General features: G+C 40.7%; 2 protein-coding genes across 4 annotated transcripts in view; one reads left to right on the forward strand and one right to left on the reverse strand.

Annotated features, from left to right (window-relative positions):
- The window catches only part of mctp2b (multiple C2 domains, transmembrane 2b), a 35,139-nt gene extending 30,895 nt beyond the window's left edge, over nucleotides 1-4,244 (forward strand). For all 3 annotated transcript variants that reach the window (XM_023429702.2, XM_023429705.2, XM_023429704.2), the window contains 4 exons: nucleotides 1,334-1,443; nucleotides 1,751-1,860; nucleotides 2,318-2,415; nucleotides 3,252-4,244. In XM_023429702.2, coding sequence (XP_023285470.1) covers nucleotides 1,334-1,443; nucleotides 1,751-1,860; nucleotides 2,318-2,415; nucleotides 3,252-3,299 — 366 coding nt within the window. In that variant the 3' untranslated portion in view covers nucleotides 3,300-4,244. The remainder of the gene's footprint in view (nucleotides 1-1,333; nucleotides 1,444-1,750; nucleotides 1,861-2,317; nucleotides 2,416-3,251) is intronic.
- Nucleotides 4,245-8,635: 4,391 nt separating this feature from the next.
- LOC111672327 (high choriolytic enzyme 1-like) lies at nucleotides 8,636-9,421 on the reverse strand. The gene has a single exon (XM_023429734.2). It carries the CDS (start codon nucleotides 9,419-9,421, stop codon nucleotides 8,636-8,638), a length of 786 nt encoding a protein of 261 aa, XP_023285502.1.
- Between the last annotated feature and the right edge of the window lie 17,084 nt (nucleotides 9,422-26,505).

Below are 26,505 nucleotides of genomic sequence, written 5' to 3' on the forward strand. Positions count from 1 at the left end.
AAGCAGAAGCGGACATATATCACAGAGATCACATGGTGACAAAGACCATGGCTTTGGCCAGTAAACACTCCTTCAATAACCACCACTGCCAGCCCGCCATCCCCACAGAGCCCACCTCCTTTCTTTAGTCCTGTAACCCTCCTCTGCGTTTGATGTGGACATGTGGCCGTGTCTCTGTCTGAAGTCTGGCTCTCACGGCAGAGATCTCCAGAGAATCTGGTCTCCTCTGTTTACTTTAAAGCTGTCCTTCCCTCCTGGGATCTTGTCTAGCCTGAGAATGGTACCTCTTCTCTTTCATAATGTGAAGTCCAGTCCCATTCTGAAGAGCCTTTCACTTCAAAAAGACATGTTCAAACTTGCTTTCAAAGTATCTGCCTTTACATTCACATTTTGCACACTCTCATCTAGAGCAGCGCTGAATGAGTCTGTTGCAGTGTTGTGGTTTCTTTCTCAGAGACTCTTGGATGGGCATTATTATGAAGTGTTACAGGGATCAAACCTGTGGCCTTGAATGTCTCAACAATCGGTCTGACGAGACAAAGCTGGACAAGCTCAGTTAGTTTATATTTGAGATGACAAGTTATCAACACATTTTTTGCTCTTTTTATGCTGCAAACTACATTTACATAAGAATAATAAAACCTTTTCATTTAAGAGAACAAATAATTAAATGTTACATTTACAATTTAAACTTTATTTAACCAGGAATGACCTGGTTACAGGAATTATCTACCTACATTATCCCAATGACAAGGGCAGTGTAAAGTAGTTAACACAAAGTCACATCAGAGTATTCACATGTAGCACAGTTAAAGCATTGTATCACAGTTTTACTTCCATTTTCTTTATCATACCATCTTATGTGTATATTACAATCAATAAAATATGGTTTGTACAAAATGTTTGAGTGTCTGTGTGAAAGTAGATCATGTAAAAATTAAAAGTATCTAACACCACTTTCAGTTTTAGTGCTCTGGAGAGTTAAGAGTTAAGCTGCACGTCAGTTTCTGTCTAAATGAATTATAGCAACAGTGATTTTCAATCAACTCCAAACTTTCATTAGAGTCATGATGACAGTTCAATTTGAACTTTACTGAAATATTAATACAGGACAGTTTATACTATTACCATTCATTACTTTTTAAATCACATCTGTTTGTATGTTCGTTTTTACTGTCTGTGCTAAAAATGTTGTACTACTGCCCGTGAATAACTTTCCCTACCAGCAGAACAGAAAACAGGAACAGTAAAAAAAAAAAAAAAACCTTAAAAGTCATAGACAGTGTGTGAACTTCTTCTAAGCACTTGCTGTTTGTGTTGTTTGCTGCTGTAGGAGTCGGAGAGGAGAGGGCTCATGGAGAAAATCCACATGGTGCAAGAAACTGTCATCACGCTTCAAAACCTGCTGGATGAGATCGCTTCTTTTGGGGAGAGGATTAAAAAGTAAGAATTAAAGATCCATCAGAAATGTTTGCTCTGTACTATTGAATATTTATTTTTATTTCCGCTGGAGGGATCGTAAATGTTTATGATCACAGTATGAAATGGATTGTATGAATACATACTGAATATGTTTTACCATATTATTTACTTGCCCTTTAATTATCCATTATAAAAGAAAAAAGTCTGCATTATTGAGGCCTCAGTTACATTTCATTATTTCCCCTACAACTACTGTAATTTATGTGCAATCAGTAAATTCTGATTCCTGACACTTACAGAGCTAATGTTTGTGATCTTAATTTGTCAGCACGTTCAACTGGTCTGTGCCGTTCCTGTCCAGCCTGGCTCTGCTGATCTTTGTCATCGCAGCAATCCTCACATACTACATCCCTGTACGCTACATAGTTTTATTATGGGGTGAGTGTCAAGCACTGTTATGTTTTCTGTGTGGCCCACCCCCACCCCCACCCCCCCAGTCCACTAACTGTAATTTGCTGTCTCCCAGCTCGCCCATTATTTTTTGGTTTCCTACTCTGTTGTTCTATGACACGTTGGATTTATATTATATGTATTATATTTTCGGGCTGCTGACACTTCTTCCCCTTTATCTCTTTACCATTAGCTGCTTATGATGATGAAGTGAAGCATATTCTATTGTTAAAATGTCTCACTGAAAACTGGAGTGTATAATATTCATCCAGCCTAAAAAATTAAAGTAAAACAAGAAGACGCAAGAAGCACATGCTGTACTACTCATAGTAATATTTCTTGGACAGCAGGAGCCTCCTCTGCAGGTTTCTGTTTGTGTGGAAACAAAGAGTGCAGTTACAAAAGACTACTGTTAATGATATGTTGGTGTGAATTTCTGTTTTAGGTATCAATAAATTCACCAAGAAATTACGGAACCCGTACAGCATCGACAACAATGAGGTTCTTGATTTCCTGGTGAGGGTGCCTTCAGATGTGCAGAAGGTAAGCCCCGCTGGATCAGCCGGCCAGGAAGCCCAAAATCCCAGAGCCCGCTAGCTTTGCATTTTACTACAACAACTCCCAGGCATTCTTCGCTGTTTTCTGTATAATTAGCTTCATCTGTATAATTACGTAGCCCTGTATAATTTCTGTTGTGTTTTGGTCATGATACGGTGGAGGTCTGCTGCTGTTCCCAGGCTGAGACGGGAGACGCAGCTCCTGGTGTCTCCTGTTTGAATTGAGCCTGAGCAAACTGTCAGCCTGTATCACTGCATCTCCTCCAATTCACATCAGCCAAAAATAACTAAAATAACATACCAAATTTAGCTGGTAATTTACATCACTTTGATGTTAAAATTTGCCACAAGATTCAGCGTCAAGGTTGCAGGACCATTGATGGTTCAAAACGGCTGCCTTATCCAAAAACCACAGACTTAGTATGAACTATTCAAAAGAAATCTCTCCTCTTCCATCTGTGTGACCTCTATTCATCCTTTATTCCCACTCTCCTCTCTGTCCCCTCTCTTTTTACACACCGTCCTCTCTTCTCCTCTCCCTCTCTCTCTTTCTGTCCCTCTCACTCTAAGCTGTTTGACCCCTTTTTGTCTCCTCTCTTTCCTTCTTTGATGCCCTTGGGTCTCTGTTTGACTCTCTCCACTGACCGCTGTGGTTTTGTCCATAACTGAGTGTTGTCATTGTGCTCAGTGCACATCATCATCCTACACTGCCTGAAAAAAGATATTTTGGTTTAGCTGTAGTAATTGAATAAAAGCAGCATAAGACAAATGAAAAGAAATGTGGCTCATTGTGGTGCTGAGTCTGCTGCTTATCTCCTGCAGGTTCAGTACAGTGAGATGAGAGGCAGCAGGAAGAAGAAAATCTCGTAAACAGGACCTGATGCTGCCCTTGTGGGCTTCCTACCTAAGAACTGTTTCCCGTGGATCCGATGGTGGTCTGCACAGTCTCACTTTCTGTTGGTTTCAGGGTGTGTGGTAGGTCTTAATCTGCTGTGGTGAGACATAGCTCTGCAACGCTCATATAGACCTGCACCTAAAGACCTTTCAACCAAAGACATCCACACTGAGGACCCTGCAGAGATTACTTACATTTTAAAAATGTGACTGATCTGTGCATTTTTCTGGAGCAAGTTGTAATGTTATGTCCAAAGATTGTAGGTGTTTTATTGTATGTACAGTTTATTTTAGATACTCAATCAGAGGCTGCTTTATTTTATATTATATTCCTGGTCCCAGGTTGTGTTCTCCTGAAACCAACTGAAATATCAGTTTGTGTTATACGGAATATATATGTTTGGTATGTGTGTATTTTTACATAATTTACATTGACAGATATGATGACTTTAATTCTAAAATAGATCATTCACCTTTTGAAAAAAATTGTTGCTGGGATCAAGTAAATTTCATTATGGGCTACTTAAAAAGTAGAAGTCTTCATAAGGCAGAAAATATTTTTAGAGAATAGTTATATTTTTAAGTGCATGATCTTTGTGGTTTAAATATTAATTGAGGTTGCAATCACTTTTCCTACCTTTCATACTGTATGCCCATACAGCAACATATGAAATGTTATATTCCTCTATTTCTTCCATTGACGTTTGAAATTGGATAAAGAGCTATGTGACTACTTTTCCTTCAACGTCACCAGATGGATTTGTATTTACACACAAAGGTGAGTGCCTGCATTTAGTTTTAGATTATCCTACACAGAGGATGCTCTGTGCTCTGTACACACTTTATTTATTGAAGACAATCACTGATGAAGACTTTGTGTCTCTTTTGTGTAACAGCAATAAATGCCACAATCACACAGTGTAGCATCTACTACTGCCTCTCTGTCTCTGTCTGAATTCCCCTGCACGCCATATTCATACTCTCCATGCACCCGTGCTGCAGGATTGTGGGCGTCTTTACAGCACAGTTTCCGAGCCCCCCTCTCTTCATTAGGCTTTCATGAAGCGACGCAAGGCTGTTGGAGACCTCACCGGCACCCGGGCTCCCCACTGTGTTGATGGCCCTTGGGCGTCGCCACAAGCAGGAGGACCTCTGCGACCTCCTCTCAGCTGCTGTGACGAGATGCCCGCAGCCAGCGTCCTATCAAACACAGCAGCAAGACAAACCTCCGGTACTGGGCTGCTCACCACTCAGCGGCAGGAGGAGGAGGAGGGTTTTAAAAGCACCCACAAGCAACAACAGCCGCACCAATGTAGGGATCGGAGAATTGGAATAGTTAAGATGCTGGCGTTCAGAGTAATACCCTGGGATTTATGGCTTTTAAGTCAGAGCGCGTGGGCTCTCAGTCAGCAGGCTCTTAAATGAGAAATGAGGAAAATTAGAGGAAAATTTGTCTCATTAAATACAATAAGAATCAGCTAGTTTTTGTATCAAAGCACAGATGTCCTACATATGAAAGTATTTGATAATTGACCTCATTAGATAGTTAAGAGTGTAACTGATGTCTATTAACACTAGATTGTTTGATAAGTCCATGAAACTATGGAAATAAGCTTAATATCACTTAACTGCTTAATGCAATGTACACATAATATCCCACACAATGCTACACACACACATGAAATAATTTGATCATTTGCCCAATTGTCTTGAGGACAGAGTGTGGAGAATGTGGCAGACGATGACCTGAGTATCTCTTCATCTAGTTATAATGTTGACTTAGGTATTCAATATTAATAACCCGCTGTCAAGGACACTGGAAGGACATCTCAATTTGACACTTATAGGCTCGGCATGAATATGTATGGGCAGCAAGACGCTTCAAAATTACCAAGTAAAATCACGGTTCACACGTGGGGACTAATGTGATGTGGCACATGCATTCTGATGAGCCACAAATACGGCAGCTGATAGGTCTCAAAAGACTTGTTACAACTCAATATCGGACCCGAGAACATTCAGCTGTGTGTGTGTGTGTGTGCGTGCGTGTGTGTGCAGAGAGGAGAGCTGCATATAAATTTTTGCAGAAGGTGTCAATGACCATTATTATCTATTAAGTCTGTATTAACTCATCAATAACTGCATTCAGCATGAACCATTTGGTCTAATGAGCAACATAGTGTTTAGCTGTTTCCCGACATAAGAGATCACCAGCGAGCAAACTGCAGAGCAGCAGGAAGCTGTGTCCACACTGACAGCCCAGGTGGTTGGTTTATGGCTCACAGTGTATTTCTATGACCATTCACCCTCAGACTCTGGCTGCTAGTTTGAAACCATGTGGCCACTGATATCCTGTGTATGATTATACATTCACTTTAAGGGAAAAGGGGATACAACATGACATTAAAGCAGAAACATGGAAGTGGATTCCAGTCAAACACTGTTCAGGTCACGTTGAGCTGAGGTCAGTTTCCAAAGATCAGCTCTCAATGTAAGAGATGTATGATGATCCTTAAATTGTGGCGATAAGAGATGTATGATGATCCTAAAATTGCTCTGAAAAGAGAATCATCATTACCATCATTGCTGTTGACCTCTGGCTAAGAACTGCTAATATGTTTTAATAAAGGACGGCTTTTCACACTGGATGGCTGGAGTGAGCAGTTTGACCTCTGAATGCACTTCTTGAATTAACTTTTAGGTTTCAATTAGGAAAATAAGCAAAGCGAAGCATAAGGTTAATGAATTTAATATACAGTGATTATCTCTAAAATATTTTACTTTCAAGGAAAATAAAGCACCAGTTTTAAGAGACAGTTCAACAATTTGGTTGAATGTTGATTTGTTAAATATGAAGCTAAAGGCTTAGCCCAGAGGAAGTGGCTAGCCTGCTGGCTCTAACTAAAGTTAAAGTAGAGGAAAGGCTGTTTTCATACTGTTGCCAGGCAATGAGCAGAGACCCCAGAAAGTAAACTGTCTAGCCAAGAAAAAGACCAGTACATAATCCTTGTAAAACCATAACGTGTGATTCTTACGGTTAAGATTTAATGAGAATTAAACAAATTAGATCTACCGTTAATTGGTGAGCTTTACAGGTGCTGGCAGACAGACTGAGCCAAACTAGCTGTTTCCCCTTGTTTCCAGTCTTTAGGGGACACCAGGATGGTCGTAACACGGGTCAGTTTTAGCTCTTCCAATCTCTCCAATCAGGACAAGTTACGAATCACCTGATTCACTATACACTCAATTTAGTCCTTATCCACGTGTGCGGAAGTAGCTGATTCGTTGTTTGGCAACAGCCAATTTCAAAGAAGGAGATGAAGTAGCACCCTGTGATTGAAAGCCAATTATAGAGCTAAAATTAATTTTGAGGTAAGAAAGTACACTTTTTTAAGTAATTTATTTTTGTAATAGCACTGCCTGCTTTGTAGTTAAACTCTTCAAACTTAAATGATGTTTATTGTGTGTCTATGCAGATGTGTTTCATGCTAGTTGTCACTGCTAATGTTTTAGCTGTTAGCTGTAAGGTAAGCTACGTCATGGCTACAAGAGTCCGGGTTACATTATTACATACATAGGCACACACATGTTAAAAAGGTTATTTTTTTAAATAAAAAGATTTCGTTACCAAGTTTCTTGCCATAATCTTTATATCATGATGTTACATTTCACCCCAGGGTATGTAACAACTAACCGGTCTACAGAGATAACACGTACACCGTTTAATATCAGACATGTGTAACTGGTTTGTATTACATTTTGAACACACTGGCTTAAAAGATACTGGCTCCAAGATAAAGACAGAAATATCAAAAATGTTACAATCATCCCCGCTCTCCATTACTCTAAGCCAGGCTGATGTCTCATTTTTAGTGAACAGACATGAGAGGGATCCTCTCCTCTAACTCTTGGCAAGAAGGTGAATGAGCACATTTCCAAAAATAGCTGACTCTTCCTTTAAAAAATCAATCTGTAAAGTTCTCATTTTGTCAGCTTATTATTTATTTTTTTTTTTTTTACAGTCCTACAGCAACAGGAAGTGTTTCAACTCATCTGTGATCAACAATTTTGTCACTGAAAGCCTTGATTTTTAAAACATTTCATTTCTGTCTCTTCTTCAGTCAACAATCATTAGCTGTACGTTGTCTCAGTAATGAGCTTGATTCTGACCTTGTGGACATTCCACAGACCACCCCAATGCTCCCCACAGTGTTGACAATCCTTCAGGGAGTCTGGGTCCAGGTAAATCACAGACACAGTGCGTACTGACTGTGCTGCTGCCCAGAGGCTGTGGGCTGACCGTGCTGTCCCGGAGCAGGCCAACATCAAAGCCGTTGATCCAGAGGAGCCTGAGGCTACGAGCAGCCAAGAGCTCTGATCAACAGAGGAGATGCAAAATGATCCGGTGAGAGACCAATGTATAGATATTATGTCGGCCTTTTGGCTGGTTTATTTCTGACACCTGGATATTACATATTAATAGTATAAAAAAGTCCTAAAATTGAGTTAGAATCACAAACTTTCGGATGTAAATGTATTAAAAGTTCACAGTCACTGAAAACAGAGTGCATAGTCAACCTCCTGCCCCCACAGCCCTGTCAGATGAACCCAGGGTTTCCCTACATCAACTCCACCGGTCATGGTCCAAGTGTTTTCATCTGTGTATATCAATATAGTAAACCTGACAATACTCAACTATTAATTATATAAAACTTCATGTTTTTCATGCAGTTGAACTGTCAGTTTTTAGGTCGGTTTAGTTAAGTTTGCATTTGCATTTGTGTGTTCATGGTTATGAAGGAACGTGTTGCCAAGTGCAACAGTCTTTTAATGGTTTCTTGAAACAGTGGAACTCTTTGGCACAGAGGAGTAAGTTATGTCAGGCTTTAGAAACACACATAAGGCGTAATTGTTAGTGGAACCAGGTCATTGTTGGTTTGGGTCTTTTCATGGCATTGTTTGACAATAAGGAAAATATAGATTTTTACCAGAATCCCTAAATTAAAATGAGATTAGATTGTCAACGTTTTCTTGTCTCCATTGGAGCCTTGTGTGAATTTGTGCTTTTTCCAGTGTATGTGTGAAATGATTTACATAAGTAACATAAATTCTATAAGCAAAACTAGAAAACAAACATGTATCATTTGCTTGAATTTATTGCAATTGTGAGTCAAATTACAGATCAAAGGTTTCACACGCTTAATAGATCCGATACCATCCTGTCCAGTTGTGAAAGAATATACCAGAAACTTGCCCTTGTTATTGAGCTAATTTGTTTTGCCAAATGATAATTTTGATCAGAAGCATGGTTGTTAGCAGCCATAGAGCATGTTGATCCTCATGATGTCCCAGTGGGACATGCCCTGCCTCTGGCCGATCTGGACGTTGGGGTTGGGGATGGGGGTGATGGAGTCCCTCCCGTACTGGATGGAGAAGGCTGTTCTTCCATAGTGCATGATGGAGGAGTAGTCGTAGGGAGTGTTCAGGTTGTTGGTGGGCTGCTTGTGGAAGTTGTAGGCCATTCGTGGATCGATGTTCTCCCAGTTGATCCTGACGTATTGGTCGCGGTCACTCCTGGTCTGCTCGTGCTGGAAGCCCAGAGCGTGGTTGATCTCGTGCTGGATGATGCCGTGGTAGAGGCAGCCCTGCCTGTTGAGAGAGAGCACCTGTCTGCCTCCCTCTCTGCCAAGAGCCGAGAAACATCCGGCTCTGTTCTCGACGCTGATGTAGTCGTACTCGTTCTGACGGGGGACGAAGCGGATGCAGGTCCTGCTTTGGTAGGACTTCATGGCCACGTCGATCTTCTGCTTCTCCCAGCTGGTGAACTCTCTGCTCATGGTGAAGGGGATCATCACCAAGCCGTTGGAGGCTTTCCTCCACAGGCAACTCTGGGACCAGCACGTCATGGCGTTTCTGGTTCTGGGAGCCAGCAGGTCTCCTTCCAGCAGGATTTCATTGGTGGCGTTGTTAGAGGTCAGAATCCTGGTGGTGATGTCCATGGTGTCTGGGACTTCTTCTGCGCTTCCTTCCTCCTGGAGAGGATGAGCCTGAGAGAGGCCGAGCAGGAGCAGCAGCAGCAGGCTGGCAGAGGGAGTCATCTTCAGGGTCAGTCCAGAGGCTGTGGAGCTTGTGTGGAGAGACTGTTTGAGGCTTGATGTTTGACTCAGTGCAGTCCAGGGTTTTTATACTCTCCTCTGCAGGTGTGTCTGCAGGAGGATTATGGGCTGGGGTCCACACTGCTAGGCCTAAATAAACCTGTGAAGGGAGGACTCCACAGACAAACCCACTGTTTCAACATCTAATCCCCTAAAGTTTTTCTTTGTCCATTTTGTCCTCTTTGTGTGTCAAATTACTCCCCTCTCTTTCTCTCTCTTCTCTTTACAAATGGCTTGTTCACAACCTTTACCAAAGCATATAAGTTCAAATTAAATCTGTTAAATTTGTGTGACCCAAATACTATGATGACCTGCGTAATTGAAATCCCCTGTGTGCCTTTTATGACAAGCTGTTAAAGTTGGTAGCAAAAGCCGTGTGTCCCTCTGTGAGGATGATAGACGGCCTATTGAAACTCTTGCATATGTAGAAGATGGTAATAGGTTCCTGTGGGACGTGTTGCTGTGGCCGTGCCTGAGATGTCTCTCTCTTCAGAAAAAATGAATACTAAATTGTATGAAACAGTCCAGGCCATTGTATAAAACCATCATGGCTGCCCCTCCATCAGGGACAGTGTGTACGGCAGTAACCTTTACTTGCTGATGCATGCATGCTAATTTACTGTGTATTCTAGGTGTATTTATTTTTCTATTTGTTTGGTGCATCAGGGTTTAAACTTACATTTTCTTAATTCAGTTTTCTTATTTCAAAAATGATGATGACAGATCTTAAGCCCCATGGAAACATCTTCATTCTGTGGTAGATTTTAAAACTTTATAATGTAAATATATATATTTTATTGGTGTTTAACAATGTACCCTGGATCGTCTCTTGTCTCATGAAAATATGAAACTCTCATTTGTTCAATTTAATTATCACATATAAACCTACTACACCTCCCTTGAATCCTGGCCTCATATAAAGTGTAAAGATGAATTGTGAAAAGAATGTGTTTTCTCTCAAACGCCCCCCACCGTCCAACACCCTCTCCCCTCAATCTCATCAGCCACTGTGATTAAGGTTTGGCATTGGGGATTGTGCTGTCTTTTTGGAGAGATATTTCAGCTGCATTTCTGACACTCTGAAAGGAGAGGGAGATAAAGGAGGCGTCGGGGAAAAAACTCCTTCCCGTTGTGTGAGTCCTAGAGAGGGCCTTGAACCCTGCCATTCACGCCTTTCTCTCCATCAGCTGAGTCTAATTGCCAGAGAGGACAGGAGACCCCAGGCCCGATCGTTCCTTATCCTCTTTAGCGCTTTCAGGCGAGTGAAAGGCGAGCTTCTGCTTTTGATCTTTTCTCTGATTCGCTTTTTCTTCTCTGTCATCCCTACCATCCTCTCCTCAGGAGTGACACCAGCTCCTTTCACTGCCTGCCCCCGTCTCCATCTGCCCAAAATAATGACCAAGGCCTAGGCATTATTAAACAGAGGTGGAGAAGGGAGGTCAGCACTGGGAGAGGGAGAGGGAGGTCTGGATGGGGACTCCAAACTCGTCTAAGGAGGGGTGCCCCTATTCCAAATCTACTCCGTAGCCTCTCTGTGTCCCCCTAGATTCATCCCTTACAGTTTTCATGGCCTTAGCCTGGAGAAAGCCCATTCTTTAACAGACCACAGACGTGAAGGCTTGTCCTTTCCCAGAGGCGCTGCTACAATAAGACCCCAGGCTGTTTGAGACAATGGGGCCTGTGTGATCCCTCAGCCCGACTCAGGATGAGACGATGCCTTGCTTGCCAGTCCCATGGGAGGGTAGACCCAGTGGTCATTGTTGACAGCTAATGGACAGCATCTTTCCACTGGCAGGCCCCCCAGCAGACTGTGTCATTTTAGGTTGCTTAATAACAACACTCAGTCTGGACGGAGGAATTCTATCAAGAACAGCAGTTTGTTTGCAGATGAAAATCATTCCCCTCACAAATCTGAAAAGCTAACACTGGGGGGTGATTGGATGAATGCGGCCGGCGAGCAAAGACGGCATTCAGCGGGGGAAATTCAATATAACTTATCAAAAGAGAAACCGGTCATATGTGTGAAAAGACCAGAATTAGAATCACTTAATTCAGCAGGAACAATAAAATTACAGGCGTTTGTTTTTCTTAAAGCAGAGCAGAGATGTACTGACAGCTAATTATAGAGCTGTACATGCTGACACACAGGGTGCAGGACAATGCAAGACGTCAGTAGGAAAAGATTGTACATATCACTGTGCAAATATACTTTTAGCACATATAGCAATGGTACATGCAGACGCTGTGTTTGGAATGAGTCAGATTTAGAGATGATGTAACAGCCGTCATCTGTCTGATGGATGCTCTGTTTTCCCATAAGGATGAATTACATGCAGTCCCATATATCTACATATATATACACTTGTGTATATTTCATACTGTTTGCTATTCATATGCGTGAGCACCTTCACAAACAAAACAAAAGAAAACAAGCGCAAGTGCATTTTTAATGTTATTAAAGCTACTGTGATGGATACAAACATTGGTGTGGCCTGTGTTTGCTTTTCAGACTGTTCTCCACTAACACTGAAGCCTGTGAGCTGAAAAGGACACAAAGCATCTCTAAAGGGTAAATATGTGACATCACTCCCATTATATGTGGCCAAAATCCCAATAAAACACAAACTCATATTAGCCATTTAGCCATACTAAAGTCAAAGTTTTGCAATCTACGTCAGCATATATCGTATATAATATCATTTCTATGCTTTTTGTATTCGGGAATAAGCTGTAGTGTTGTAAGAATACCTAAAACTCTCCTTGCTTACTCAGTAGAATCAGGCCACATGAACATTTTCATCTTCTGCCTGAAACTAAAACGCTTCTCTCATCTACTCTGAGCAGAAAATGTGGCATGTAAATAATTCTTCATCTGTTCCTATATGCAATTCACTCTTCACACAGGTGGTCTGAAGGAAAACTATATTTTCAAAACAACATGTTAAAAGTAATTGTCCTCCCAAAACAGCTCCGCTTTGACTCCAGCTTTATATTCCTTATATTTCATGCAGATGAAAGCACAATGAGAACTCTCTGAAAAACCGAAATAGACTTTTCTGCAGCAGCAGAAGAAGAATTCATTCTTTTATGCATAAATCACAATATAAAAATACTGATGATGATACCAATATGTCAAGTATTGGACTTGTTGCTTGAATATTATTAGCAAAATGTAAAATATCCAAATTCTCCACAGGTATCCTTGAAAGTTCGTGAATTTGAGAAAAAAAATTGAGGCCTTGAAAGTTTTTGAAAACAGGCGTAAAGAGGGACATGGGTTATTGAAAGTGCTTGAATTTATATATTCTGTGCAAAAAGAGATTGAAGTTCTTCTGATGTTTTTCTTTACTCATCATTAGTAAATAGGCTGTGTGTCACTGTCTGCATGTGTGCAAGAGGCCACAATCTGCCATCACTGTATCAAAGCACAGCGAAGAAGTGTTCACACATTCAAGCTTTCTCTCTTTTTAATTGTTGTCTGTGAGCTTCTGTAAATCCTTCTATAGCTCTCATTATAAAAAATTCTTTGTGTTGTAGCAGTGATTAACCTTGATCTGTGTCTCAAACTGTGCTGTGCTGGGTCCTTCAATTTGAGGAGTCCTTGAAAAGTCCATGAATTTGATGTATAAGACAGAAATTTAAAAGTACTTGATTCAGAAAAATTCCCCCTGTGAGTGTTATATTATTTTATGTGATATTACTGGATTATTACTGATGTATTCATGTATCAATATCATATTACTGTTGTAGTTGGCTGAGCTGGAGCTGATTTTAAGTACTTGTAATCTGTTGGTTTTACTTTTAACATTACATCACATGTTAAGCTCATAGGATTTCTATGGAAAATCATAATTTCTAAAGCCACTAGTATCTATAGTTGTCAAATCAAGGTAATGGAGCAGAAGTGTACAGTGCACGAAATGGAAACTTTCAAGTACAAGAACAAAAGCTTCAGTTAAGTAAATTGAGGTCATTTCCACTTTTCTGAACGGCTTTTCTGTGAATATTGATTATATTTCAAGGATGTCAAATTCATTTTGCATTTTTAGAATCAGTGACGAGTCAGAAATGCACATTTTGTTGCATGCAAAATTCATGTAACTGTGAAGGTTCAATAGAAAAGTGTTTTTTAAATGTATTTCTGTGGAATATGTTCCTGGCATATCTATGTGACTGCTCAACTAACAATTAAAAAACTGATGAATGGGTGAGTATGAGTGTGATGAGTTCAGAGCTTAACACAGCAAACTAAACTCCTGAGTAACTCAGTAAAGTGTTTAGTTCCTGTGCTGTCTGTTGGAGAAGGAAAACTTAGTTGTATTTTTCTTTCTGTAAGTTCTGTTTTTGTTTACCCCTTTTGTTTTTTTGAATGTGTAGTCGTAGTGAGTGGCTCAGGCCAGAGTGTGATGGATCCTGGAGTGCAGGAGGAGGAGGAGGAGGAGATGGTGGGTGGGAGGAAAAGGGCAGAGTGTTAGGTCAGGCTGATAGAGATGTCAGCACCGCTTCAGTAATCTTGTGACGCCTAAGAGAGTGGCAAAAAAAAAAAAAAGCAGGGAGGGAGCAGGCAGCTGAAAGACCAGCGGCTTGGTGACAGCAGAAGCAGAGACCACCGCAACAACAGCAGCAGGGATGCTGCGAGGGGAGGGAGGGCTGTGGTTGGGGAAGAGGGCGCTGTGCGGGAGTGGGGGGGTTGGGTGTGAGGAGTGAAGCCGCGGGGGAAAGCTGATCTTCAGTTACACATTATAACTGATAGTTAACCCTCCTCCTTTCAGCAGTGTGTTAGAAATAGAGAGTTGTGAGCCAGTTATCAACGCAGTGGAGGATTTAAGCCTTGTCTACCTCATTTAACATCTCCAGCAGGTTGCAGCTTTTTTTAGTGCTGAATGCAATGTACCTAATGAAAAACACTACACACAGCAGTGAGGCGTCCACATGAGATTAAGAATGAAAAATGGATTTTACTGCAACAATGAACCTTTCACAGAGACAGCCTGTTTGACTTCTGATTTGCTTAATATACATATGAAATTTGAATATATTTCATTAAGTAAACAGCATGCTACTGCACACCTATACATGCTCAATCCACACTCATAAACGGTCACTATGATGCCTATGTCATGTTCCCTCATAAACATTAAATCTACCAACAGAGAGTATGTTGTGTTGTGTATTTGACTGTGAAAGTGGATTCGTTGGAGTCCAGTGTTGGGTTTAACGGGTGACCCGGTAATGAAATGTGATTCAGGTGGTAGATGGATATCTGTAGTGAAATATCTCCCCGTTCACTGGCCGCAGCCCAGACATCGCCTTCTGCTCGCTCCTGCTGTAAAGTGTGATTTACGGTGTTTGGCCTTTTGTCTGGGACAATTATGTTCACCATTAACAAGCTTTCTTCTGTTATTGTTCATATCAATTAGAGGTGGACGGTAATTTGAGCTGATGGTGGAGAACGAGCTGATGGGTTTGGTGGTGGTGTTGTGGGTGTATGGGGGGCAGTTAATGTCACAATAACGTTCAGCTTTACTTCAGATATTTAGTGGCAGCATGTGGAGTGAAGCAACATTCCTCTGTGTCTGGGACAAGCTCAGACCATCGCTGTGTCAGAAACACAAAACACAAAAACATCTTTATTTGAAAAGCACCACTGCATTAGCACAGTTGTAAGCAGCAATACATTTTATTTGTGAACACACTGTGGGATGTCAGGACATTTCAATGAATTGGTATTAATTAAAATAAAGCTGAGGAAATGCTGATCCTTTCCTATTGTTCGCAGTATTTTGTCCACATCATCCTGCCAGTGTTGCAGCATTGCTCTCCTTTATGACAGACTATGGTGCAAGCATTTCACTGCAAGTGTGTGGATGTGAAGCATTATTTGGGCCCACTTCTGCAAGTGGCTGTGAGTTCTGACGTCCAGGTTGGCAACAGACACGGATGTGCTGACCTCAGACTCTTCTCTCTGTTTTGTAAAGAGTAGCAGTGTACAAAACATTCAGGTAACAGCTTCTCATTTTTAGGCGACGCTGAGTGTCGCTTAAGCTGCTTAAAATGACACAGCTGGCGGTGGGTCATATCAGCTGTCACTAATTAATGTTAATTCTGAGGGCAACATGATGACAGTTAGACAAATTAAACTCATCGGTTTGTGCGCTCTCTGCAGCCTTTGTCTGTACTCAGGCAAAGATCATTTGTGAGGTAAGAAGTTCCACTCTGTAACACCACTGCACAACTTTAACTTCTATTCATATCACATCTGTAAGTCAAGCGTATAAACTTTACAGTTTCAAGCTTGTGAAAATGAAGTGTGTGACACTCAGTGGACTGCAGCTGTTTGTTCCTATGTGGCAGATACACATTTATTCAACATTTCGCATATCTTCTGCTGCTATGTAAATATAAGCATCAGACTGGACTCTGTATTGGTAGATATCCTGTAGTAAAGGACCTGGATCAGACCGCGGGGGCCAAAGAAACTGTTTGGGATGTCCCTAATTTGTAATGTTTACTTTGTGAGATGGAGGATAATCTCAGTGCTGTCAAGGTATTTTCCACAGATGTAAATTCCTGCCCCATGGTGTTATTAACTGCTGTGAAGAGTTCTGGTGTCTGAGTGAGAAGGGAAACAACGAATTCAGAGATTGTTTGATCAAAATAAATGAAAACAGTTGAATCCCATTTCCTCCATTTACATTTAAATCAATCTAGTAAATAATTAGAATTAGGGTGGCACTAGTTGTCATTTTTTCCATTTATGCTTGCCATATGAATGACTGTATTTGGTAAAAATGTGTGTTGTAATTTGCAGCATTATTGATGCAGTAACCTTATGATTACATTTAGTTTCCTTGACTTTATAATTAATAGTGCTGTATTTCCATCTTTACAATACAGAGCTTTACTGCATTATCATTGGTGTTCAATTCCACTGTCTCATTACAAGCATCTTAACTGTAAAAAGAAACTTGTATAAACTTAGACTTGTATAAACTAAATTAGTAATCCAGGGAACATTCAGAAGAGATGGATTATTTATTTTCAGCCCTGAGCAGCTTCTGCATTTGGCCCCAGCAACCTTGATCAAGAAGATAAGGGTAGGTGTATGTTACCAGAGAAGCAAAATTCAGGGCAAAAAAAAAATACAGAAAGTACTTGCTACTTCTCATAAAGCTAAATTGCCGTGAACACACATCTCTGTAAACTCAGAGCTTCATTCATCTTGATTATAGCGACAGTGTTTGTAGAGATCTACAACTTAAACTTCAAACGTGGGGGGAGAAACAAAAGTAGGATTTTGAAAGTGAGAAGGGAGGTCCCTCCATCCCTGTTGGGAATTACACCCTTGTCTCGGATCATATTTCATTTTAAAACCAGGACCTGCAAGAACATGCCCGCACCAATACCGACCATTTGTTAAATGCAGTGTTAATCTCAGTCTGAATCTCCACCATGGTGACAGTAGTGGTCCCTCTGCTCTGTGGCATGAATAACTCCTCATATATAGGCAGCGGCCCAGTGCTGAAGCCTCCTCCTGCCCCCTCCATCCTTTTTGTCTGAGCCGCAGGATGCCCATCAGTGGCATGGCTCAGATAATGACTTATTGATAGGAGAGGATGCTGGGTACTTCGTGTATATTAGCACCGTGCCAGCTGGTCGCGGTACAGCTACATTGCTAATGCAATTACCTGTAGATGGCTTGCACACATCTTAATCTTGCCATAATTTTTTTTTTTTAAGAGTAATCAACTACTTAAACTCTAAGGCAAAGGCAAAGTGCATCATATTATTTGCCACCAAAATGTAAAACATGGCTTGCACTCAAAAACGTAGTTCAGACTTTGGACTTAAAGCAACTTACAACTTGAAGCTCATACTCTTCTTGGCCTGAGTTCCTCAGTGTGCAGCTGAGCAAAATGTACAAACCTACATGTTTCAGCTTACACGCTGCACTGACTGTAGACTCACTTAATTTACTGTCATTGGTTTTTAAGTTTCAGGTTAGAGGTTTGGTTTCAGGTTAGAGGGAGCACTGATGATATTTCTAATGCTTTGTGTCTCTCATGATGGTTAAAAACAGCAATAGCAAAAATGGACAAGCTAAAAAAAGGAGGGTTCCCACGTGTTACCCAGTTGACATCCTTGTACAACGAGATGAAAAACATTCCAAAAACATTTCCAACTGGGCCAAAGAAATCATTCTGCTGGATCAAGGGAGCTCGAGAGAGGGGAGGTGGCTTTTAGATTTCCAGCAAGTCCACATATGACAGTCCTTCACCAAGGGCTGGACGACACGGTGACATTGTGTGCCTGTCATAGCTGCCCTTCAACAGCAGATGAAGCTGTCAGCAGGACGATGACTTTATTCTGACAGCTGCTCCACCCTCTCTCTTCAGAGCATTGCAAATAAATATGTTGGATTTCAAAGCTGCCAAGCCAGACGTTGGACAGTGGGTCAGGGGGCCAAACACACAGCAAAAGCATTCCCTTCCCCTCGTAACCTGTTCTGAATGAGCCTGGTCACCTCGCCAGGGCACCCATTCAGCGTGAGCCATCCAAAGGGCCCCAGGGCCCCAGATCTCACACACTGCCCGCCGGGGGAATTCTGTGAGCCTCTCCTCTCCCTGTGACAGCCATCACTCTCTCTCTCTCGCTCTCTCTCTCTCTCTCTCTCTTTTCTCTGTGCATCTCTCTGCTTCTCCACATCGGAGAGCCAAAAATATCCACTGCAGAGAAAGACTAAGCAGTTCAAACCATTTGTGACAGAATGTGATTCAATCTGATGAAGATGAAATGACTTTTCTCCACTGACTCACTGCAACAAGAAATATTTATTCATAAAGTTTCCTTTGATGGTGGAGTCAGGTTTCATTACCAGGTAACAGAGAGGCACTGGTTTGTATTTGGCTGTGTGAATGGAGCCGACAGATCGTCTGCACTGTGACATCTTCTGGATTGTGTCGTGAACAAAGTCGTGACTTTGGGGGTTCATATATATTTACAGTAAATAATAGTGATTCTACTCATAACCTGCAGCATTTTTACATAAAACATGCAAATGTTTGCTAACCATTATTGCTAACAGTATATAACACGACTGACAGAGATTTAACTTATGTGAGCTGAAAACGCACATGTGGCTCAGGCTGCAGAACCCTCATATCATCTTCAGCTGAACTTCAGTGTGCTTCTACACAGAATGACGTCTGTGGATTTTGTTCCCCATCTCCGACTGGAATCACCGCAGGATGGGATCTCTAGGGGGTCGGCATGGAGAGGAGGAACAATCACTGCAGCCACCCAAAGCACTTTCAATAAATGAGCACAAGCACAAGTCAGTATTGTTTTAAGACAGACTTCAAAAAATTTTATAAATTCTTTAGTTGCACCCGTGTATCTAAGTAGAATCAGTGCTGATTTGTCCCCGAAATCCATCTGTCACACAGCTAAACCGCTCAGTTTGTGTTTGACTACAGCAGCTCAGATGACTGAAAGCATTGTAGTGTGAGGTGCAAAAATAGTTGAGGTGCTAGCTACATTATCTATATTGTATAAACTTGGTGATTGCATTACTTGGACTCCATATTACTCATATGTCCTGTGTGTGTGTCACTGTACCAGAAAAGGAAAGCAGAGTCCCGAAGAAAACAAAAGAGAAAAACTTCATCCTGATGAATAAATATTCATCAGAGATTTTCTGACACAGCTGCAAATACACGTTCTGCTTTTTTCTTAAAGAACTGTCCTGACCCCAAAAGACATTCTCTAACTGTAGTGAGCCAGGCATGTTTTTTTTGTTTTTTTTATCATTTCTTTATGCCTATTGTTTCCTGTGAGATCAATTTCTTTACACACTGTTACTGAGAGAAGCATTTCCACACAGAACAAGCTATGTGAGGCTCTAATGCTCAGAGCACTGGATGAAGAAAAATCTATTTGTGTCTCAGAGCAAACTCATCTGAGACAAGATTCTGTTTGAATAAAACTTTGAGATCTTTTTTTTCCACAATTTTTATTTTTATTTATTTATTTATTTGCAATGTTGCCTTTATATAGCAGCAACACTGTGAGAATTATGTGAGAACAGAGGACAACCATGTCCTCCACTATAACTGTAAACCAGAGTCCAGACTGAAAAGGGTTAATTTAAGATTATTTCTTTTTTACTTTAATTTTTTGGTACTTGCAGATGTTAAAGAGAAAGATCAAATCCTGGAACCCACTAATTTAACTACATTTCACTTACTTTCTTATCATATAACAGATTACAGCCTCTTCTTATGTAACGCATCTAAAGGGAGCAACTTTTTGCCTTTTTGTCTTTGCACGCAAAGACACTGACATCATGGACTTAAAAGTGGGACTCTTGGACATCATGAATATTTACACTATTAAATGAAACATTTGATGGTATGCTGTTATATTATATTACTCAGAGATAGAGAGTGGGACATAGACACAAGGGGACTCAAAATCCAGATGTACTTTAAACACAAACTACTGAAAAATTTTTAGAGAGACTGACAATAATCCTTTTTTTGTGCATTTTTAAATAAAAAAGTGAAGCTCTTCATTCAATTTGCTTTATGTAAATTATTGTGTTTGTGCTTCATTACTTCTGTTAATGATGTTAAAGTTTAAGAAGGCCCACATAGTTATTGTAATGTATGTAAACTAATGTGATGTAATTACAATTCAATTATAATTCATTAATGTACGAATCCAATCGTCTCATCACCATCTCCATCACACCCTTTACCCCAATAACAACCTGATATCAGTGCAGTCACCAGTGGTAAAATCTCTCCATAGGGCTGTGACATCATAAAATTTAAAGGAAAATAACTGAGTTTTAACTCATATAATACCTCCTGTGTAGGGCCAAACGAAAAAAAATCATATTGCAGTTATTTTTGGCAGAAATTGCAATTGTAATACGAGTCATGATTTCAGTGATAATGATCATTTTTGCATTTCATTTCCACTGAAAAAAATATAAAAATGATGATGCCTGCTGTGGCTCAGGCTGTAGAGCAGGTCATCCACTAATTGGAAGGTCTGTGGTTCGATCCCCGCCTCCTCCAGGCCGCATGTCGAAGTATCCTTGGGCAAGATACTGACCCCCACCTTGCCCCTGATCGCTGTTCCATCAGTGTATGAATGTGTGACTGAATGGGTGAATGTGGCAAGTATTGTAGAGCGCTTTGAGTGGTCAGTAAGACTAGAAAAGTGCTACATAAAGGCAAATCCATTTACCATTTATTGGTTCTTGTACCAAACAAGCATTTTTCCTTTACTGCTGGGGCGTCTCTGTAGCACCACAATGTTTCATTTATGGTCCGTTCTTGTGACACATTTTACCTTTATTTAAAAAATAGCAGCTCCTGCGACTTGGATATTTCACTTTGTCATATTGGTATTTCCATAATATTTGGATGAATTGTTTAGCTCCTACGTTTTAAATAAAAACTACACAGTAAATGAATGGTAACACACATTATTTGAAACAGCATGCTGACATCTGAATGTCTAATGAAAAGTTTCACAATGAAAGAAAATTATAAAAACATGAACATTGATATCTGTGACCATGCCGACTGCTTGTCAGGAAGAGTGTAGAGCAGAAGAATCCAAACTGACTCAAACTCGACCGGCACAGTTTGAATCCTACAAGATCAAAATTTAGAAGTTCAGTCTCCAAAACTGACAAGAGTCATACAAACACTTTGTGTTTTTGTTTTTTTTGTGTGTGTTGTCAGTCACATTCTCAGTATTTCCATAACGCCTAGAAGGAATTTCTTCAAATTTGGCACAAACGTTCACTTGGACTCAAGAATGAACTGATTAGATCTTAGTGGTCAAAGGTCAAAGTTCAAAATTACTCTGACCTCACAAAACACGTTTTGTCCATAACTCAAGAATTCATGTGCTAATTGTGACAAAATACATTTAATACATGTATTACATGAGTCTGGACAGATATGGATACATACAATAATTCTTCTAGTTTCTAAAGCAGCAGAGACTGAGAGCTGAGGCCGCTGCAGGTTATTGTCACAAACTTGTAAAAGTTTTACAGCATTCAAGCTGTTTCTTTTACACTCTCTGGTGTCAGTGTGCAAAGCTGCATATTGCACATTTTCTATCACTTTAATCACTTTTTGAATGATTCTTCAGCTTGCTGCTTATGTCTCTATGAACCAACAGCCCCAACCCCCACCCCACATGTCTCAGCACAAAACAGTCCTTCAGTCAAGGTAAAATAAGAAACAAAACATTCACCTTTTGTATTAAAATAAGTTACATTGAGTAATTTAGTTTATTTACATCCACTGTCCATCCAATTTCCTACACAGCCTGATTACAAACAACCAGCAGTCAGGAGATCAAGAGGTCAAAGGTCACAGCACACAGACAATATTCCTGTGACCCGTGAGTGAACATAGATGATTAACAAGAGCTGAGGAGGAAATCAGTCTTTGCGTCTCTGTGCCTATAGCACCGCTATAGGCAACAGCAAACACAGGAGAAACATGTACACTAGGTCTCCCCGGTGTCAGCGGTGCACTGACACATCTGTGGGCTCGGACATGAGTCACTGCCCCCCGTCACTGAGACGTTCATCTGACAGTTTGCTGTCAGGTTCAAAGTTCCCCCACTCTTCACACGTCACTGAGACAATAACAGAAAAGCTTTAACCTGTTTTATGTTCTTTTAGAAATAGAAGAAATATCATTGTAAATGAAAAAAGTCATTCAAAAATGAGATAGTTATGATCGTTATATTTAGATGTGTTATTTATCCAGTGAGGGACTTCACAGACAATAGTCAGCATGCTGTTGTGTGACAGAGCTGAAACCAGAAAGGTTGAACTACACAGACCAGACATTAAAGCTTTATAAAACCAAGTGGAGCTGCTCTCTGCAGGTTCAACACCACGAGTGGCCCCTCTCACAATGTCATATTATTTTCACATTGTCATTTGATATATTGTTATTATAAAAACAATGATTATTGCTATTTAAGTAAATGATTTGAAAACATCTTTCACAACTTAAACTAGTGTTAGTAAGTAATAGGGTTATCCTGATCTTCCAGGAACTGTTCTGTGTAAAACAAGTTTCATTTTGAAAAGGGATCCTTGAACTGTCATGACTGTTTTTACAGACGGGCAACAACGCTGGTTTATGTGGAACTTCAAAAAGCAGCCATTTCATTTAGATCTTTGCAGAGGTGGACAAAGTACACAACTCCATTACTTTACTCCAAAACATTGAAGTAAATACAAATAGAAATTGTTCAGTCAAACTTTTACTTGAGTTAAAGTACTGGAGTACTTGATTATGAAAATACTTTAGTATTCAAAAGTACATTTCTTTATGTCCGACTGACTCTAGAACCTGTAGAATAACAAGCTGGCAGGATATGATACAAAGACTGTAGACACGGACATAAAAACAACTTAATCAACAAAAGGAGCCATTGTTGTTTTTTTGTAGGCACTGATGAAGTTAAAGGAGATAGATAAGGCCGTGGTGTCTGGTGGAGGATCTTCTGCCTCATCTTTATCTAACGTAGCCATTGTTCACACTGAGTGGTTCAAAAATGCTGCAACACAACACGACTGACAGTGGAAGAGTTGGCTGTGATTGGTTTTTCCCCTGTGATGAACAGTGTATGGTCTATCACATTTTCAAAATAATAGAAAATCCATTCCACTGGTTAAAAGCTTCAAAGTAACAAGTTCTTTGTAGAAATGTAGCGGAGTCAAAAGCACAATATCTGTATGTTAAGTGTAGTGGAGTCAAAGTCTCCAAGTTTCCATTAAAGATAATACAGTACAGAGTACAGTGTAGATACTCAAAAATATATATTTTAGCACAGTACTCAAGTAAATGTACTTTGTTACTGTCCACCCCTGATTATTACTGGATCTGCAATGCACTCATCTGACTTTATCATACTGTCTGATTTAACTGTTGCCATGTTTTTCTTCATCCCAGTATGATTTTTCCTTTTGCCCCAGTTGCCTTTTCAGAGAAAAAAAAAAACTTTCCAAAAAAGAAGATTTGCATCTTAATGTATCTTAGCAACAGCCCTCTCAGCACTTGCGCTTTTCAGTGTCACATGCACTACTGCAAGTGTGAATTAAAAACAAACAAAAATCTTTTGCATGGGCTCAAAAATCTGTTGTGTCCTCGGTTAGATTAATATCCGTTCCAGGAAGCTTGTTTGGATCGTGTTGTAAAAACAGATCACTGATAGCAATGTATTAGTGGGGGATTAAGATGACTTTCGCCCTGCTTTTTGAGCACAATAAAGCTTTAATCTAGGCTCTGACTGGGAGGCCGGGCTGGGTCGCCGTGTCTGTAGCATATCCCCGCCCATGCATGGGTGTCTCCTGTGGTGGTGGTGGTGGTGGTGGCGGAGCTGCGGCCGGGCCTGGCAGCAGACTGCAGTGACAGACGCGCCCCTGGGATTCCACCTGTCAGCCACAAACGCACTAATCGACAGGCCTCGTATAAACTGAACTCCCCGTCACCTCTCTGTCAGATCTTCATCTTCTCATTCGTCTGGCAGATTCCCTCTGCCCACCCCCACCCTCCTCTTATCCAGCCCAAACTCCGCCCATACACCAGCCTGCATGAAGCACACCAACATCAGCCCTTCATGCCTTCTGCAGCTGAACCGGATTCATTCTCTCATGTGAAAAAAATGGAAAACTGGATTGTTTTTAGCTCAAATCCAAAATCTTTTTCTGCGCAGCTTCTTCTTAAGACAAACCCCACCCCAATCCCCACCTCCCTCTCTTTCTCTCCCTCAGCTTTAATGTGACAGAGGTGGGCTTTAATGTTCAGTAGTAATTGGGTAGGAGACGGAGAGACTGTTTGGGAGGAGGAGGAGGAGGAGGAGGAGGAGGAGGAAGGGTCATGGTCAGGTTTCTCATGGAGGTTATTCTGCATCTGTCTCTTAGCAACAACAGACCGCTCTTTGTACAGTCCTTGAGTTGATTGGTGCGTGCGTGCATGTGTGTGTCCCCCAACCCCCCCCACCCCCCTCTCGGTTGCTGAAATATTTTGTGAGGGGGCTCCTCTACAGACAGGCTTCCTCCCATATTCACTGCTTTTAAGACTTTGTTTCCATGAGCGTCAGATGGGCTCGCTGAGGCGTGGCACACTCGTTGGAGCTTCGCCTCCCTCACTGTAAACTTGCATTATTCAAGGGAGAGAAATGACAGAAAAGACCCAATTTAAAAAAAAAAGCAGAAACTGGATTTTGTCAGGGGGCATTTGACATTAACGTTCCTTTAAAGATGATTCATAAAGACCTTTTTTCACTCATCAGGTTCTGGAAGTTTTGATAAATTACATGAGATGAAGTGACTGTACATAGATTGTGGTGGCTTGAGCTAAGAGTTCATCAACTCACACGCCATAGTGTCCCCCTTTCACTTTAGCCAGTGTCAGGGAAAGGGCAGCCTGAGGTCAAAGGTCACTGGAGGGATCCAGGGGAACCTCTTGATTCACACTGTCAGCTTGAAGAGCAGGGAGCCAGAGTGGCGTGATGTCAGTCTGACACACAGAACAGGATTAGAGGGGCAATTTGGGGACAAGGAAGAGAAATAAAGGAAGAAGGAAAGAGCCTGTTCTCTTTTCCCAGCAGCTTAGATTTTCCCATAGATAGATAGATAGATAGATAGATGATAGAATGCATCTATATACATAAGAAGATGATTTAACAGATTTGTGGTTTTTAAGTTTGACCTCAACTTATTCACAGACTAGATAGAAAAACAAATGATGAATGAAGTCTGGACAAACACACACATTAGACAATGTATTTCCACCTGTGAAAGATGAAAGAAGGTTTTTCTTTGATCTGATGAGGTTTCCATGTTAAATGTGTCCCACAGATTCTCGCTTTTGGACAGGCTTTCCGCACTAAATGTGAAACTGGTTCTCAGATGTTTGAGTCTGCAGGTCCTGTTAATGCCAGCCTCCACACAGATGGAGCTTAATTTCAGAAAGCAAAGTGCTCATAGTATATGACGACGATGCCACGTTCAGATGCACAAAGTCAACCAGGGACGTCCGAGCAGCTGCACAAGTGAACGTTTACGACTTATAGCCTGTACAACATTTAATGTGGTTGTTTTGTCGAGAGACTCGTTCGGTTATAAAAAATGAAACCCCACAGTATCTGAATCCATGTGTTTTTGAGAGAAATGCACAGTAAGCGTGATCAAACAAAACTGATCCAGAAGCGGACAAAGTTCACTTCACAACTGCGGCGCTTAATAACCTTTTATACATTCTTCACAATAAAAGCACAAAAAATAGACAAATAACTGAATAAGAGAAGATCCGGGATCGTGCACAGTAAACTGAAAAACTATAGGCGACAGTAAAAAGACGTGCAATCAAATTCACTATATACAGTATAAATACCATAAAGTAAGAAGTTTTTTTCTTTAGGCCCCAGCGTTCACACACTCTGACTCACTATAGGAATATTCATTGTTTTTTTTTTTTATTGGCTTGTTGTTTTACTACTAAAACTAAAATCATTTATACCCAACATGGAGCTTTGTTGGTCAGACTTGTTTTTCACAATAACTTGAGACAAACACAAATAATAATAATAATAATAAAAAAACACAACGATAATTATAAAAATAATAAAAAATGCAAGGAAAAGAAAGAAAGAAAGAAAGAAAGAAAGAAAGAAAGAAAGAAAGAAAGAAAGAAAGCTTGAAGCTGAAAGAATGAAGCTGTTTTTATGTTGTATTTCCGACTGTTGTTGTAGCTTTCCTATCCATTGAAACCATTAACAAATGAAATAGGCCTAGTAATAAAAATAACCTTAGTGTAAAACTCTTATTCGCAACTACGGTGGCTCTGAGGTTTTAGATATGAAGCAGGTTTGAAGAATGAAATGTTTCTGCCATAACTTTTCTCAACTCATCACAACGGCTCAACCGTTTATTCAAGAGCGGCGATTCTTTCCCTGTAATAATTACCAGTGAT

This window comes from Seriola lalandi, unplaced genomic scaffold (genome assembly GCF_002814215.2).
Source record: "Seriola lalandi dorsalis isolate HSWRI2012SDOR001 ecotype SW California unplaced genomic scaffold, Sedor1 jcf7180002054898, whole genome shotgun sequence".
Taxonomy (NCBI): Eukaryota; Metazoa; Chordata; class Actinopteri; order Carangiformes; family Carangidae; genus Seriola; species Seriola lalandi.